This window comes from Acanthaster planci, linkage group LG18 (assembly GCF_054643075.1).
Source record: "Acanthaster planci isolate LZ-2023a linkage group LG18, COTS_SCS, whole genome shotgun sequence".
NCBI lineage: Eukaryota > Metazoa > Echinodermata > Asteroidea > Valvatida > Acanthasteridae > Acanthaster > Acanthaster planci.
The window spans coordinates 4,284,691-4,303,529 of record NC_141794.1 but is presented as its reverse complement, the minus strand read 5'-3'; the positions used below and the strand labels follow the sequence as shown (position 1 = coordinate 4,303,529).

The 18,839-nt window shown below is 40.2% G+C and overlaps 1 protein-coding gene across 2 annotated transcripts in view; it reads right to left on the bottom strand.

The window, feature by feature from the left end:
- LOC110980738 (transient receptor potential cation channel subfamily A member 1-like) overlaps positions 1-18,776 on the bottom strand; it is a 38,738-nt gene extending 19,962 nt beyond the window's left edge. The window contains exons 1-4 of one of the 2 annotated variants that reach the window (XM_022237684.2): positions 18,059-18,776; positions 7,455-7,758; positions 1,658-1,814; positions 328-503 (exon numbers count right to left, since the gene is read on the bottom strand). In XM_022237684.2, the coding sequence (XP_022093376.1) occupies positions 328-503; positions 1,658-1,814; positions 7,455-7,694 (573 nt within the window). In that variant the 5' untranslated portion in view covers positions 7,695-7,758; positions 18,059-18,776. Of the gene's footprint in view, positions 1-327; positions 504-1,657; positions 1,815-1,989; positions 4,366-7,454; positions 7,759-18,058 lie in introns of those variants that run through there. The other variant, XM_087148801.1, reaches the window with a different exon arrangement.
- Positions 18,777-18,839: the final 63 nt, after the last annotated feature.

The window sequence follows — 18,839 nt, the reverse complement described above, 5'->3', positions numbered from 1 at the left end:
AATGTCGAACTTTAATCTGACACTGAAGTAAAAATGCACTGACCTGACCCACTGTAGTAAAGTCGTGGGCTACTGAAGGCTAGTAACATGCTAGAAATTGAACATCTGCATAAAGGACGTTCGGAAATAAGTGAATAAACCGCACGAACGATTTTTTTTGCAAGTATGATTGTGTTAAAATCCATAATCGGTACTTATATGACGGAAAACCACTGCTCTCACGCATGTTGACGCGAAGAGTTCGCTTTCACGGGTACGAAAAAAATCATAATGCCCTCTAAGAGTTGGTTATTATGTCTGTGGAATTTCATGCAAATGGCGGCTCACCTCGAGTGCCTTGGTTTTATTCCGATCCGCTGCCAGGTGGATGGCGGCCATGTTGTGGTTGTTGAGCCGTGTGCTGCCGGCACCGTTGTTCAAAAGAAAATCAACGGCTTCTGGGTGGTCGTGCTCTACGGCAACATGGAGCGGGGTGTTACCTGCAGCGTCGGTCACATTGATATCTGTCGAGACACGACATTAAGAAACAAAAAAACTTAGAATGGTACGAGGAAAGAGGAAAAACTCATTACTTGGTCTAGTATGATTCTGGGGACAAACGGGATCGGAAAATTAAAGTGTTAATAATGTCTTGAGACATTATTTGGAAGAAAAATCAACACTTTAAATCTAGTTAGGTGTAAAATCTTCTTACCAAAAATCAACACTTTAAATCTAGTTAGGTGTAAAATCTTCTTATCAACTGATAAGCCAATCCTCAGCTGAGAGCAAGAGAGCCAGCTGACCGAGAACTGTTTCTTTGTTACCATGGCAACAAAAAAATCCTCCTTTGCTTTTTTTCAGTCACATGCAAATGCTTCGAGTTCATTACAAACTCCAATTGACTGCAATCTTCTGCGCATTAGCTTATCTCAAACTAAAATTTTAGCAACTGTTAATGATGATAAGTCACTGCCTCCACCCAAGTACGAATCAATGTTGTTTCTGTCAACTTTGCCATTTACTAAACTTCATACGTATGGAATATGCATCGGCAGGTGTTTCCGTTTCTTTTGCACTGTGTAAACCAACGCCCATTATAAACGCGTCTTTACCTTCATTAGAGACATGTAACCTTTAAATATTAAACATCTTTCGGAAACAAACGTGTTTCGGTATTCAGAAAGTGTTGCCACCCGATAAGCATGTTTTTGTGTCTTGTTATTGGCACCCAAAGGTGTCATTTGTGTCTAAATTTATTAACAGTCAATACGTATTTATTTGAGAAATAAACACCACAATACTTTGATTTAACACCACAGCAAATTCTTTAAGTGTTACCAGGAAGACATTAAAAGGCATTTAAACATTTACACTTGTTTTTACAGTATAACGTCCGAACATATCGAATATATACAGTATGAGCCAATGCAATTCTATCTTTTCTGTAAAGCCAAATTGATACCCTGACATTGACCATGTTTATAGAAATGCATACAGTACTCTCTATTCCAGGCCAATTAATCCCAGACGAAATTCCACTTGGATTTCAAGGGCAATGAAAACAGTGCCTAATCTCCCTCAGCCCAGGGAAGCTTGCCTCCCTTTTCTGCTTGTTAGGAGGAATCAAGCAGTGGGAGTGGACAGAAGTTCAAGGAAGCTTGCAATGCTAACCTACCCTCATTTTGCTCCAGGATAAATTCCATGATGTTGATGCGGTTGCGGGAGGCGGCATGATGGAGGGCCCCGGCCCCTTGCTTGTCCCGAAATGCCAGCCTCTTGGGGTCGGCATGGTACATTCGCACAAACTCGTCGTATTTACCCAGCGCTGCCAACTTTGAAAGAGGGTGAGAGGTAACGGGGGCTAAATACGAATCAAAATGGACTCTGAACAATGTTACAGTTGGGCAGAAGACAATAGTCTCCAAGTGCATGCAATGAGAAATCAAAACTGATGATCTCCCGTAGTGTTTAAAAAGACAGGGCAATCTCATTTCCTTAGCAACCTACCTGCTCATTCTCGACTTCACTCTTAACTTCCCTCAAGTCAGGCGAATCCCATTTCTCTTTGCTCGGATTTCGCCTTGGTGGCAGTCTGATCATGACTTGCATTTCCTCGGACGCGGCGACTTCCTTGGAGCGACCGAGGTTTGTCCTACTCGTCAATCTACGGAAAGGGTTCATGCTTATGCTGTCCCCGAAATCAGACTGCCTGTGGTTGTGACCACGACCAGCGCTTTCCCTGACTTCCCCTTGACAGTGGGATTTCGATGAGGCACGACAGGTCGTGCATGTCGTCCCTTAATATTATTTAAACGAACAAAGCTCCGGCCTACGTCAGCAACATCAAGCTTTGGTAATGGATGTACGTTAACATCCGACAGAGACAGAAAATACTAAGAGCTTCAGTACCCACTGCAATTAATCTTCCAATAAAAACTCGCTCGCCCTCTTCGCTATCAACGACTCCGCTGGATGACATTGCTTGTTTTTGTGATTAGATAAGTACAACCGTTGTTCGTGCTTTCATCAACTCTTTCAAATGAGATATGTCGATAGGAGATTAAGAATTTGACACTGATGCGATTGCGCAGTTTACTCTTTTACTTAGCGGCAATTTTGCCTCGCTTCTGTTTGTTGCGCAAATCTGTCTACGCATTTTCGTGCGGGTACATGTATGATTAAGCAATATTAAAAATACAACGACCATGACGCGACCTATTTAACGCCTGAAAAAAAAGTGGAGACAGACTCTCCTGTAAATCTCAAATTTCACTGGAAACTTTTTTTTGCCACGCTGATCCTTCATGGGTGAAAGTCATGTACAGTTCACGTTTTTATTCAAGTCATGAAAATCACATGCTGCTTTCTAAAATACATGGTGCATAAACCGACATTTTGTTCACTTTGCAAATACATATAGCATCAATAACACGTCAGAATGACTTTGATGAATTTACTTGCACGTAATGTTAAATTTACAAAATGTAGAAACACAAAATTGATACAGCCCTGCTAGGCTGAAATCAAAGGAAGACTAGAATCTGCCCCCTACTGAACAGCGGATGTGAGAAATTGAAAATATCATATAAAACTTTATAAATTTTACTTATACAAGGAAGATCTCGCAGCATCCAACAATGGATATTTAGCTCAGAGGAAGCACTTATCAAGTACATTGCCTGAATACCATCAGATTCAGGTTTGCATTTGCGCATTCAAGCGCCGAAATTTACCAGTAGTCGCGAGATTCCGGGCAAGGTTCGGTGCGCGTGCAACAGGTTAGGAACCAGGAGCAAGGTACTCGCATAATGTCTTTACATGACACTGTCAGTGTTGCTTAATTGCAGAAAAATCTCTTTATCTAATATGATTTTCCCTGATCTTGGGGTAAAATACCAAATTTCACGTCACTATGAAAAATCGGATAATCTCTTATGCTTCTTCTTCAATTTCACAGCAGTTTTAACAACGTCCATATCTAAAGCTCCACAGCATTCCTTTTTAGCATAAACCCGTAGGGTGTGGACATTTCCATTAGTCTCTCCATTTTCATATCAACATACAAAAACAAACGACTTTCCATTTAACACTTGCCACCCGTGTCAAAGGGCTTGAATTCTCTCTAAACAAACGCCAAGCCAAGCATGGCGTAGGGTCGTCTTAATTAGAATTGTGTAAAAAACCATAGACAGACTTAATATTGTGACACGTCACAGCTATATTATCGAATCTCTTAAGGTTCTTTAGTGCAAACAGTGAGGACAGGGAGTTATTAAACTCTCACTTTTCCAAAGAGCTGTACAAACTCGTTACTCCTAGACTTCATTTGTGCGGTGTCATCACCGGGGCTGAACGTGTATTAGACTCTGGCTAGTCAGTGGTATTGGCGCCTATCACGTGCACCACAGTGACAAAGAATCCTTAATTCATTAAGTAAGCGTCAATCATGACAGTATGCAGATACACACAATAAGGAAAATTAAGCCATCAGGGTAAGAACAGAGAGAGTAGGGCCTAATTGATGAGGCTTCAATCACTACTCTGCCAGCTTGATTAAAAGAAAAAAGTTCTCTTTTTGTCTCCCCAATATTCGGAATTTTTAGACAACGTCATACGCTATATACGGTACCATTAAAATAGAGACTTTGGCGAATGGCAATCAAGGGAAGATTAGTCTCTTTTGTGAAGTAAATTGATCTGAAAGCTTTACTGATGTGGGAATTTTTTGTGTAAATGTCTAACACATTCTCGGCAAAGCTAATCCAGGCACCCCACGATGCACAGCCCACCACTGGGAAACACAATGGTAGCTTTGTCCTCGTTGAAACTACCCTCGATTTCAAAATATTGTTATAAATAAAAGTGGTACAGGCTAGCCAAACGACTGATCTAGAGATTCAATCTCATTAAGGGTTTCCATTAACAGAATAAAACCTCTGGGCTTAGGATCTGGTATGGCATACATGAAATGGCCTATTATCGATCCATGGGACTTGAAAGCTTTTCAAGGCAGGTTTGCGCGTCATAATGTTTCTACTCCCAACTTCACGGACTGATGTGTGATGAGCAATGGTATATCGAAGGCGGGGGGGGGGGAGCTAACGACTGCCCATTATTTTTATCCGTGAAGGAATTCTTCCTGCCTTCCCTACCCCCAAAGAAAGGTGGTACATATATACCCTTTGCTAGAATTTTGGCCCTATCAATAAAGACAACATTTCTCGGGGGTAGGGGATAACTTGTCCCCTGCCCCCCCCCCGCTGGATACGCCACTGGCAGTTAGGTGTACTGGAAAATGCACTCAAATCTCACATTTTGACTAGCTTGATATTCAGGTGAAGTCAAATCTCAGCGGGAACCCTGGAGTGGGATTTCATTGCCCTAATGTCACAAACATAGACACTTATGAATTATAATATCACGGCACTGTCTAATATTTTTGTACAGCAGCTTGAAAAAGTTTTTAAAAAGAAGGTATGCGAAACTAATATTGTAGTGCAAGAAGCTGGGATTAATATTTAAATTTTAAAAGAAATAAAAGAAAGCACGGAAAAAAAACAGTGGAAATTCCTCGAAAGAGGATGAAACTTGTGACAGTTCGAAGACAAGTTAACAACAAAGTTCTACTAAAGTTTATTCCCCTGACAGTATGCAGGTAGAATATCAAGAAATATAGTGCGACGAATTAAAATTAACGAATATAAAGACCCCTGGATGTAAGAGAGGAGAGGAAGTGTTGGCATAATTATTTTGATCAGTTATTTTAACATTCGTCAAAGGTGTTTGAACGACTCCGCGCCATCCAACATGAGTAAACCAAACATGATTTGATTACTGTTGCAGACCATCTCCTCTGGTTTCGTGAGGGGAAGCCTTTTTATGTTCAAGGTTTAGCTGCAACGGTAATTGACGGGTTCGGATGTGGTTTGTTGACGGCGGAAGCAACGGGCCTCGGAACCGGTGGTTCTATCTCTGAGAAAACCAGGTACACTTAATACTTCAACTTATTTTCAGTGAGGGATCTTCCGTCTGCTCTTCACACTGACAACCCATTTGCTTCGCATAGTTTACATTAATCAACGTGAGCATTGGCTAATTTCCATACGCCCTTTATACAATTGCATCAGATAAATCAGATATAAAGTCACATACAGTCAGTACTGTATGTTTCAACAGATATCTGTAGAAATCTAAATCCCGCATGATAAAGATGAAAATTTGAAATATAAATAGAGTACGAGACTGCCTCATTGGACTGGTCTTCGTGCATTTTAGATTTTTGGAAGTGACGGGTCAATTTTTGGCAGGATATTCCTCCTTTAGGTCGGGTGATTTTTCAGCTTTTATAAATTGATATACTTGCAAATATTTTCCAAAGCCCCTTTTCCGAGTTGGATTTTCAAAGAAGTAACTGAACGAAAAACAAACAAACAAACAAACTCTAAAACCTTTGCACGTTATTTTCCTATCCAAGGGTTCCGGAAGCGCTCCACCAGGGGCCAACTTTCAGGCTCTATTGGCCGTCAAATAAAATACGAGCACGGTTTGTTGGCTGTCGCTGTAAAATGTTAAAGGTTTGCTGTGCCGTACGGTGCCATAATCGTGAAGATACTTCAAAAAAGCTGCATTTCTATCGGATTCTTGCCGATCCTTAACGAAGAGCGAATTGGATCTCTGCAGTTTGACGCGAAAACTGGACTCTAAACTTGCACACGCGACTCTGCCGTGTTCACACAATTTACCATGCTCATAACAACATAAGTGTTATTGACATTTATGAAAACCACCAGTTCCTTCACAAATCCGGCCAAAACGTGTTTGTAAGCTTCCAAACTCTTGTAGTTTTTCAGCGATTGTTGTGTGTACGCCGATGTCGAATTGATGAGGTAGTTGAAGATATCAGGATACCGTAAATCGGGAACGTGACTTGCACGCATGACCTCACAAAACATGAATTTCGGTAACAAATATGGATCCGTAGAGCCCAGTATCTCCAGCTTCTGAATATATCGTGCCCTGTGAACACCATCCCAGTTATTAGCAGTGTCGGAAATATGATTTCTTTCATGGGATTCGTCCTTTTCTTCTCGAACATCGATCCAAATTGCATGTTACTATGCACTGCATGCACGGGTTCGGATGTGGTTTGTTGACGGCAGAAGTCACAATTATTTTCTCCCAAAGTCATCGTCAGAAATTGTTGGTTTGGGTATCGGATTATAAGTCTATAGATTTTTCTACTCACACTAAACTTTCATAAGTTTAAACAGTTTACCTTGCAAGTGTATGCTGTCACTGAAGTTGAATCCTAAATTATCACACAACTATTTTGGTTTTTATTTCTTTGAAATTTCTTTCTTGTAACTTTGATGAAACTGATACTTATTTCAAAAGGCCATAGAAGTTTAATTAGGCCCCTAATTATGCAGTTTCAGAGTTAAATGAATTTGTCCCACGTTCTCACCGAAAGAAAAATATATCATTCAAAGAAATTTGCTCATGTTTCAATCAAAGAAAACCACCCGATTTCACTACCCACCGCTACTTATAAGTGAGGCCTGTGCAGCAAAACAGCCATGCTCTAACTGTGGTGCTAATATATTATCGTACGATGCAATACAGTAGGCAGACTTGTGAGGGTTGTTCGAGCCTTCTGCTTGCAAATTTTTTTGCAGTTCTTGCAGGCTATTTTGCTGCAAAGGCCTCACTTATTAGTGGCGGCGGGTAGTCGGATCGGGGGAGAGAATGTAGCAAACTACGTTAAAAAGTTTAATCTTATTTCAGTGCCTACTGTCATGCATGCTGCAAAGTATTAATTTGAAAATGATCGACTGAACACAAGACATCAAACGAATGTTTCGATTTTTAACATTCAGCATTAACATATGGAAATGACCGTTCAATGAAAATATGCAACCTGGGAATAGAGAATATATTAATTTTGATTATAAAAACCAGGACGGTTAACTCACCCTCAAAATGCGATACGGACTGTCGGCGATGGAACACACACCGGTGGTTACCTCGTCAGCAACAGGCGTCCGGTCGCCCTTGTCTCTCCCCTGGCCCCGCCCTAGAGGATTCATCTTGGTTCCATCTCCGGCACTCCCGTTGCTGGTGGCCACGTAAGTCAAACCCATGTTCCGACCGAACCTCAGCAGCGCGGAGATACTGCGGACCCGCGGTACAGGCGTGCGGTCGCCGTTCTCCATGCTTAAGTTGGGATTTCAACGCTCGCTGTTTACCCTTTTATTATCTCCCACCATGGAATTGCATCTGTCAGAGAAAACACAATATCAAACTGCAATATTTGATGGGAATTACATGTACGTGACCTGTCATCACAAAATGAGCTGAAAGCCGGAGTTTTCACAAATTGAGTTAGGCCTATTAGTATTTTCGAATTCAGTAGAAAGAGTGCTTTCAAATGGTACGTACATGGAACACTTCAGGCACACCTTTGCATGGGTGCGTTTCGTACGCAATGCTTTCATGCGTTTTAAGGCGCCTTTCCACATGTACGTTTTGGGGATGCGTTGCGTTCATGCGTTTCGCTTTCACGGACACAAAAATCTACTCCACATAGCACACGTGTGCATTGCGTTCGGCGGATACACAACGCCTGGCGCAAGTGCTGACGTGCATATGGAAAGGGTAAAAGTATAAGGCGACAATGTGGCATTATTCTGGCAGCTTTGCGTTTTTTTCCCAACATTGTTTCAACATTTCTGACCAGCCACGAATAATTACTGTTATTAAAGTTGCTGAGAAAAATGAAATTTCCGATCCTGTGAAAGATTTGGAATTAAATAGGAGACTGGTTACTCTTTCCAATTATTATCAGATCCCCAAATTGACATCCACTTAAACATTACTTTGAAACCTCAAAATATGAAAGAGTGTGATGGAGCTTTACGCTCAGTTTGTCGTGACGGGTCACATATTCCATTTCGACACGAATTCGTACTGACCACAAATTTAATGTCGTAAATTGGTAACTAGGCCTACTTGAAACTACAAGTTATCGCCAGGTTATTGAGTCAGTTCGTACCCTCGGTCAGCTATATACAGTCAGTATTTCCAGCGTTTGCGTCAACAGTTGCTAAATGGGTCACGACGAATGTTTGGAGATCTCAATCGACGAAAAAAAGTATTTTCGAAAGATACTGGAAGCTGGAATTATTGCAAGTGTGCTATACCTTTGATTTTACGTACTATCGGTCATGCACAAACGCCTGACACCAAGAACGACAGGTAAGTAGAAAACGCTTTATGCAATAGAGTACCGAAGTGTGATGTCACTGTGAAATGTGATGTCACTGTGAACCAGAAAGTACACTGCAAACGAATGGAGTACGCGCGCTTCTTGGTTCTCGGGCTCATGTCTTTTACACAGTAATTGTGCACGTGACGTATTCACTTCGATACCCTATTCACAAGTGCGCCTGATTAAATTAACGGAAAACGAGTCACTTATTTCTTACTAACACGGTACACGAAACGTAACCACCAACGCGATAGTTTTTAAATTTGACCATCACGCGGCTATCCAGAACGTGCCAACGGTGCAAAAAACTTAAGGAATAATGCGTGAGTTGTATTTGCGATTAAACGTATTCCGCATTAAAGAGCGTGTTCAGGCGTGGTTTTTTGCCAATACGATGATTTGTTTTCTCCAGTTACAACGCTTTCCCCATTTTTAAGTATAGGTGATTTGCACTTAACTCAGTCAAATGTCTCTGACCTATATAATTCAGAAAAAGATATTATTGCGCAACATTAAAAGATGGGTATTTATATTTTTTATTTTGTATGCACTCATCACTTTAAAAAGTCGCAGCAAACGCTTCGATTTGCGTTACATTTTAGAAACGCCGGCACGGCCCACATTAACTTTGTTGCACATGAAATTTGTGTTCATTGATAATGGCACCATATTCTCGGGGCATTATTTTTTCCTTCATTTTCAGGAATACATGTATACTGGTACAAAGTTTATCCTGTCTTTGCCCATTCTTTGTGGAGCCTTGTGAAAGGAAAGAAAATGTGATTGTCCATCTTTTTGTTCATCTCACTACCTTCCTGGTTCAGTTACGCTCATGAAAAATGATGGAACAAAAGATGACACCTGAGCTTTTTAAAGTACCTAGAGATAATCTGCTTCCTTCCCAGAAATTTGTGAATAGATTTACGGTCACTAAGCACCGGCACTAAATAAAGACAAGAACGTACAGCAGATGATAAGCCGATCAGATAACTGACTGAAAGATGCCACAGAAGTCTAGCCTTCTTGGGATCCTACGCTTCTACAGACAGGCTGGTTTAGTTATATTGATCTGGTGCACTAAAACAAAGCAGAGTGCAGAACTATTGTTTCGCAATGCAACTGTCCTTCAGGAAGAAGTGGGACAAGCGCTTGAAATAAAAGGGCAAGTAGTTTCAAAGGCGATTTAAACCTTGGAATATCATCGAGATTGATTGGATTTTTGTCCCGACAAAGCCCACGTGGGGGGAGGGGGCGAATGGAATCCTTGCCTATTATTGTCATCGTGGGTCCTTTCACTATGCAAGGCCATTGTATGATCTTGAACTGTTTCCATTGTCAAATGCGCTAGTGTACACGCAGCAAGAAATATGCGTAAACTGCAGGAGTGCTTCTAGTTCGCCAAAAATTTTTTATTTTTACATTAATGAGATTTTCTTTTGATCACATTACTTTGGAAACAATTAAGATTATTAATAACTCAAACAATTTGATCAAAGTTTGAAATCAGTGGTCTTGTAATTTAATTCTTCCCACCATATCGATGTCCAGACGGTTGTACGTGCTCACAACCGAGTAAGACCAGCTGGCACCAAACCCCGCCTTGGTGTCCTGCCATTCCCGTTTCCTCGTTCATTACAAGAGACAAACTTTACAGTAGCTTAATTGGACATTGCAATTAAAAACTGTTGCCTCAGCCTCCTTTAAGAGCTGCAGAAAGTATTTTCCTCACGTCTTGAAAAAACAGCAAACACCATGAACTAGTCTCGAGCAATAAGCCATTTGCGAGTTAAATTTGAATAACCTCTGATACACCGTGGTATCTGATTGCACATAAAGGTAACAATTTGAATTCCTCAAACTAAAGACACTGTTGGATTCCTCGTGATTCGGCGCAAGCTTTTGCATAGCAACCACCATTTCTGGAATAGACTGGTTCCTTTGTGCCCTTCTTATCCATTGAAAAGAGTGTATTGTTGCAAGGTGTCTCTTATGTAACTAAACAAAAGCTTGTGCCCAGTTCGCTAGTCCGCGAAATCACAGAGCAATTAACCCTGGCTGGTTCAGACACCATGGGAATAAATCCTGGGGTAGGGTATCTATCTCCACTTTGTTTTGGTGGGCCATTTGATCATTCCTCTATCCTTAACATTTTTAGTGGGAAGAAAGACGACTTTTCCAACAGCAAAACATCACGAGTAAGGTTTGGATGTTTAGAAAATGAACTGAACTGGCTGTTCTGGTTTGGCAATTACAAAAAAGGACTGAACAAATACATGTAGTCAAATAAAATTTCAAATGCAAGTGTGCATATAAGATGACCTTTCTCGCTTGCCCATAGAAGCCGTTTTACGCATTTTCCATAGCAACATGCGTTAAAATTTAGCGGCAGCCAAGTAAGTTGGATAAGGCCCAGCATCTTCATTTTCATGTCGTAATTTTGAAGGCGTTTTAATATTAATTTAATCGTGATAAAACAAAATGTAAAAACGGATACCAGGGCCCAAAGTAGAGGCTGGAGGCAGATCGTGCATAGTTTATTATCTTTATTCCTACCAGGTTTTATCTTTTAACCGAGCACGCTGCTTGGAAAAAGGTGAAATTTTGCGGTGCGTATCAGTTGCAATTTGTGAACAAATATCCCCTGATGAAAGTAATCGACTGGGGGGCCTCCACTAATGGGAGGAGGTTTAATGCCACTACCTGCCACCGTTTCCTAAATAGCGGCTAAGGTTAGGATTAAACAATGGTGGCTCACTGTGAAGTTATGCTTCAAATGCTTCAACGGATCATCAATTATGGGTGTCTGAATTATGTTAATTTGCAATCTAACACAAATGTAGCCGACCGTGCATGGTTTCAGAAACCTGTTGGAAATTACAAAAACAGAAATATGTTTCAGGTTTTCCGACAAATAAATTTTTCTTATTCCATTCAAGTTCAAACAATTCAAGTCAAGTTTTGTACATAATTGCCGAACATACGACAGATGAAGCAATTTCGTCATTTTGCGATCAATGTCATATAAATTCCATTTGGTCGTAATTTATAACTGTACGCTGTGGTATCTTTTGCGTTTTCATTTTTCTTATTTCAACTTCAACCTATTTAATTTATTCTGGTAATACATGTATCTTTAACGCAAATTATGGCCGTAGCCGTAACGATTTTTTCCCATCCAATGTTTCTGCAACACTGTACCCTTATTCAATGTATGGAAACTTTTATATTCCTACTTGATTAAATGAAAAACACTTAAAATTATCCAACTGACGGAGCCACCGTTACTGTGACGTCATCCAAGGAAGACATTTTTGGTTAAAATTTTGAACCCGGAATTTCTGGGAAGAAATTGGTGCCCCCTTATTGCGATAAACATAAATAACGATGAATCCGCATGGAGAGAAAATGTAGTCCAGCAAAATCTACCACAATGTAACATTTAGGCTTTCTTCTCGGGAAGACATCATAGTTTTGCTTTTGAATATAGAAATAGCATTAGCATAAAACCAAATGGGCAGTAACATAACCTTTGAAGTGGTGTAACCAAAAGTTTAAAAGACACGAAGGAGCATTTTGAAAGTTTGTTTTGGCCAAATTGATTGCAGCTACCCTTTAATATATCTTTTCCAATACCTTTTTGTATATCCATCTAGTTCTTTGACAATTTCATGCGTCAACAACGGAAGAAATAAATCTATAATGTATAGATAGGTAAATGAAACTGCACAGACCTACTTTTAAAGCATTTCGTGCAAGAAATAAAACGGACTAAACGTCTGAAAAGCAAAACGCATTAATATTTCACAACTTTCCGACACAGCGACTCAGTTCTCCTTGCTCTTTGGATTGGTTCTTCAACCTTCAATTTTGCATTCTGCAATACACCGTCTGTCATATATGTTTGTGCATGGCTCTGCGCCATCCCACAAGTCTCATTGAAATAATGATTCTCAAAATCAAACAATTCAGTTCTTACATTATGTGGATGACGAATTCCTTTGAAATCAGACCTGATCGAAGAAAAAATGTTGAAAGAATTCGAGCACTGATCCTTTGGAATGACCACTGAATAATTCATTGTAGCATTTGCACGTTCCAGTGTTCTTGAGGAAAAATTCACCCTCAGTGAATTGGTGAGAAGGGGTTTACAGGCAGGTTTGTGTGACTTGAGCCGAAATTCTTTGCTCAAACGGCGAGAAATGGTGCTTACAATAACATTTGTCCCATTGGACTGCAAAGCTGCTTTGATCTTTAGACAAGAACTTGAGGGATCCTTCACAACAATTCGCCGGATCACATGGTCTTCACGAAGGGTTGTTTATCTTGGACGACCGTGCCTTTTCCGGTCAGAAAATAAGCCACCTATTTGAAATGGGATTGTGCACAGCAGTCATGCTGAAACCTGCCCTCTCGCTAATTTGACATTCAGAGTAGCCCTCTTGATGGAGGGTAAGTATTTAGGCCCTTTAAACCTGACTTACACTGGCTTTTTTTACCCATTCTGCAGTAAAGACAAAATGCCATAAAAGACCTGTCTTAACAAAAACTTTCATTCAAATGGCTAATAGCACACTGTAGTAAATGTTATGTAATCATCCGATGAGACAGGGGAACGCAGGCCTATTGACAAAAACACCCATACAATTCCAGGTGGTCTTGAACTTTTGCCAGTGACTGTATTAACAAAATTAATTTTTCTGAAGTAGGAGTTACATATTTCCAATCAAATGAGTATTGCGTTGTATCTGATAAAACAGGCAAAACTCGGAAGGAAACAGGTAACACGGCGCCTGCGTAACTGAATGAAAAATAATTCAGTTTTGAGTTTTTTTCCTTTCCAACAAACAACGGAAGCCTTCCTCTGTCCCGTTACATCGTTCCACCTTTTGGAAATTGTCGCTATTGCTGCTCTCAGTCACAGTGTGATCGGAGGAATGCTTTAAAAAAATCAGTTCGTTTTTAAGAAGGCAAGTACAAACACGAATGGTAATTTGTCAAAGGTAAATTTTGTTGCCAGAGTTTTGACACCGCACCAATAATGGAAACAGTGACCGGTACGGTAAAACATGGCAGAATTCTCCTTTAAGCATTGCTGCTGTGAAACTATTAACCGAAAAAGATTTATGGATGTTCTCAGTGCGTATCCAGCTGGATATCAATTTTTTTTTCTAATCTAAGTAGAACCGAAACAGACTGCTGCTGCTCATTTCATCCGGGCCAATAGCCGCTGAAAGCAGGTCTGCCGTGATAAATTTAGATTTCCGAGAGGTTTTTGATGGTGGGTGTGGGCTGGTTTCCTCTGTTCATCTACATGCAATTTGCTGGTTATTTTCTTGTAGGCATGTAACCACAAAACATTCACCTTTCACATTCATCGTTCCACTGTTGTTAAGCCGGCAAAAGCTTAAAGAACACAAACCCACCACCGTAAAAAGCAGTGTTGAATAGCATACCGTATGTTCATGTTTGACGGATTGTACGTCCAATTACACGGTATAGCCTACATGTATTAAATCGATAGCTTATTTTAAGCGGTAAAAAATCCAACAGACAAAAGAGCACAAAAGGGAAGCCATTACAGCAAAAAACCAATTTCGTAAAACCCGTATTGACAGTGGTCCTTGATTTTTTTGACATAGATTTAAAGTTACGTACAAAAAGGGGCTTAATTCACTCTGACGTCACTACCTGACTTGGCTCAGTTGTTAACGTAAGTCTCCGTGGATTTTATATCAGGTTTGATTAAGAAAGTGGTACAAGGATATGATTTATTCATTTCGTATTTCTCTGTATGTTATTTCAGAAAAAAATAAACACACAAAAAACCCAGGGTTTTGTTGACATCAACGGAGGAGATGTGAGGATTAAACCAGATCAAAGAACCTTGCAATTCTCGTTTAACCAGAAATACCCACCATTTGGGGGATGGACCGTTTTCCTAAAGAAGCCATTTTTTCCTTGAATCTTTTTTGATAAAATATTAACTATCTAACAGATTTTTTGAGGACTGCTGTTGGTCCCATGTTCCTACGAGTTTTTTCTAAAGCAGGCAAAAAGACTAAGGTACTTTTAAATAAAAAATATGAAGTTGTTCATCAGAGTTCACAAGTAATAATTCGTCCGGAAATTATTTTTTTTTCTTGCAGGGGTGGTCGTCATTTTAAACAAAATCAAAGCAAGCCTCGATTTCTCATCAATATGGTCGACCGAAGAATATCGTCTACTGTCACAGCGAAAGCGCCGATTAAACATTTCCCTGTATCGCTGACGTAGATGGATCGGAAGATCCGTCTTATGTTAGTAATTTGCTTTTAATATTGCTGAATGAATATGCATTTCTGCATCTCTGCTTCGAGAACTTTAGTAATAGACTGCTACAACCACTGTGTTCATTTTAAACCTCTACAGATATGTTACTGGAAACGTTTTCACGTTTCACCAGCACATCTAAAATCTTTCCTACGCCCTGTTCGGATCTTGTACTACCATGAAGAACACCAAACCTCATGTTAAGTGAAGGGTTATCAATTATGCTGGTTTACGCGAGGCCCTTCAATTCATGGGACACTGCGCATTATAAAAACGTCCAATTAATTTCACGCAGTAATGTACCTGCTTAAACGAGTTGCCTGCATTTGGCTCCCCTGCCCGTAGGCGATACAAGGCGACACGGGCGGGGGAGTTCCGAAATCCTTGGAACGGGATTAAAGAGTGAATTAATATACCAACTCCCTTGGCGTTAAGGTGGAGAATGGCGTGTATCATATTATTGTGATAAGATTACAATTTGCATTCTGGTAATGTTATTATGATTATGTAGTAAGTACTTAAATACTTCAGAATATGAGCATTTTTAAATACGGAGGAGTCTGTACTTTTCATTTTCTTTTCACTGTATAAGAAACGAACATGTGTTCGAAAGAGGACGAAAGGTTCAAAGGATTTGAAAGGTTGATAGTTAACGTGAAACATTTTTCATAAATTGAAAAAAAATGTGGAAAGGTACTATTTTCTCCAGTGCTGATTTAATCTTTCTTTCACTAGGGGAATTATTTGGTATCTAAGACCATAATGAGTTATTTGTTTTAAAAAAACTTTAATATCATACGAACATACAATTTATTGTGAACTAATCTCTGCCCAAAGCGTAACCTTCAACAAATTCACATCTCTGCCAACCATAAGAGAAATTCCCGGACCAGGATGCTTCACTTGATGTGTTCCTTTCATTTGGGTGTGCATGCATGTGACTTTTCTTTATCTGACATTATTTAGGATTATGCAGTGGAACATAACGAGTAAAAAGGTTTTTGAAAGGAATTCAAAGACATACACTGCACGCAAATTGTTTGTTTGCGTCGGGCGTTGCATATACATGTAGCAAAACCCTGTCTACCACTGTCGTCGAAAAAGCAAACCTCTAATTAATAGTGCATTTACTGGTTAAAACGGCAGCCCCTTGTGGAGTGCCTTTGCTTACAACTTGTATGGGCGGTTTTCGATTTTACCTCATATTCCTTCAAAATGGACAGCTGTCCCATTAATTTTAAATAGGGTTGTATTTTCATTTAGTATTTAGCAGTATGTTATTATTATTCGGTGTTCTGATAGCTGCATGGGATTTTTAACACTTTGTGAACTATTCTTTTACTTTTGCACCGACGGCCAACTATAGTTTTAGCAGCCACTTGTAGGAAAACACCACTGTGACGTTAAAAGAACAGACAGTTTAATGGTTCTACGTGATATAGTATCTAAATACAGTGACGAGGACAGAGTGTGTCATTAGGGCACTCTTTTTAAATTCTATTATCATTTCCGACCGACCCCATTTTTGGCTACCGACAAAAAAAACCCCTTTTTATACCGACCCTGCTGAGAGGACCTTGCCTATAAAAAAGTAGGTTGTGATGACCTGTAAAAAAAACAGCGCTGAAAATAAACATGTACAGTACACTGCGATTTCGCCCAAATATCAAGGGAGCGACAGTCAAAATCCACGGTACGGCATCACTACCAGACTGAGCGGTACCAGTACCGCACCCATTGTGCTACAAATACGAGCGCAAAGGGAAAACCGAAACATACGTGCACCATGTCCATAGACAACTGCACAACTACGTTGTCTTGAAACTGACTACAATGAGGTTTTGTGTTGTGTACAATGAAATATTTCTCTACACTCGGCTGGGAACAGACACTCAATATAAAACAAGTGACAAGTATACATAGTGCACTTTGCTTCATTATGGCAGCAGCATGGATTTTTTGAAAGGATTTATGACTCGACCGACCAACCATCCTCAAATTAAAAAAAAAATATGATGAGAACCATAGAACATGAAAAGAGTGCCCTTATCACAAGTTAGCTGAACGTTATTATGCTGTGGTGTGCAGGGTTTAAATTAGTGACTAAAAATATGGTACCTTGCGCTTAAAACTGTACAATGGAAAAACACAAAGAAGATAAGTAGGTGGCGGTCAAGTTCCTGTGGCAATTATTGCCCGTCAGTAATAACTGCTGACCGCTTGATCACAATCTTATAGGCTTTTAAGTTTGGTAATGCCATCCAAGGACATCGACATCTCGCCAGAGGCATTTTTCAGTTTTAGTCTTTGAGTCCGTACGCTTTACAAGAGGGAATTCCAACTGACCTGAGGGGCAAAACGAGCCAATTAACACAATTTACGCGAAGATAACCATGTTTCCTGTTCAGAAAAAAAAAGGTTAAAGGCCAGCTCACTTCAATATTTCAGTTCTTGTTGAAATCGTGAATCTGGGAATCAGGAATCGAATAGTACTGTGTATTAATGTTAAAACATTGAAAGTGTAATATGATATCGTGCTTTCGATGGTAAATATGCTTACTTTGCAGATAGAGACAGAGAAATGTTTTCATCTCGGCGAAAAAAGGTTGAAAAAACTTCGAGCTTTTCTTGCTGAACAAACTTATGGAATTTCCACAGACACATTGGGAACAAGTTTAATACCAAAAAAATTAACCTTGTCCCAGTTTAATTTAGAAGTAGGACCAGATGGGCGAGGTTAATGTTGCCTCTTATTGTTTACGATTTATCTTTGTTGTAGGCCTATTCTCTACTTTCTTTCTTGGGTTGAATTGGTGTCACTAATTCAGTGAAAGCTGGTCTAAGAATTTACGGCAATGGATATTACAAGACAAGCTAGTGACAATGACAACCAAATTTAAGATCGTTATTGGTAGTCAGCGACAGTTATCTAATCTGATTTTATCTTCCAAAAAACTAGGTGTCACTCTTTCTTTTATCAAACTTGCGGGTTTGTCTTACCTTATTCTGAAAACTCTCTTGTGATCGTGGAATTTAATGGGCTATGTGCTGTCTAATGTAGAACCCACGTGGACCTACAGAAGTCTTATAGCGTTGGATGTCATAAAAGTCTCCCCAGCTCATGACTAAAGACGTTGGTATGTAGAAACAATGCAACAATGGGTGAAGGATGTCAGTCACACCCCTCCCGGCATTTTTTCAACTCCCAAAAGTCGAGTACTGCACCGTTTACGACTAAAGCGGGCGAGAGACAAGGCGAATGTAACACAATGAAGTGGTCAACTTCACAGCTGCTGATCACAGAATACACACGTACCGTCGGAAGGAAAGCAAAATCGCGGTCATAAATGATCGCTGACATGCACCTTCCCACTTCGGCCTGTAGTGAGACATCACCTCTTCTTTAAATGAAACTTGCCGTACATTTCTGCCAGTAAATCGTGAAACTAGTTCTCTCCAAGAAATCCCTGGTATCACGGACTCTAACGCGTTGTGGAACCCGTGATCGCGTGCGTAGCGGCTGGGCCATAATCACTCACGTCATGCAAATTATATGCAAATGAACCTAGCGGCTGGATTATTCTGGTTGACTTGGCACGGTGCCCGCGCAATTTCACAATATACAGGTGCAGTAATACCGGGATTTAACTGTCCGATCCGGCGTTCGGAGGGTGGCTAGGGAAAATGTGGAAGAATTCCAGTGATCTTTGGGCCACCCAAGGCACAGCTGACGCTGGAGCAATAGCGGCATCAGGTTCAGTCCACAGTGTGAGGAGGGAGG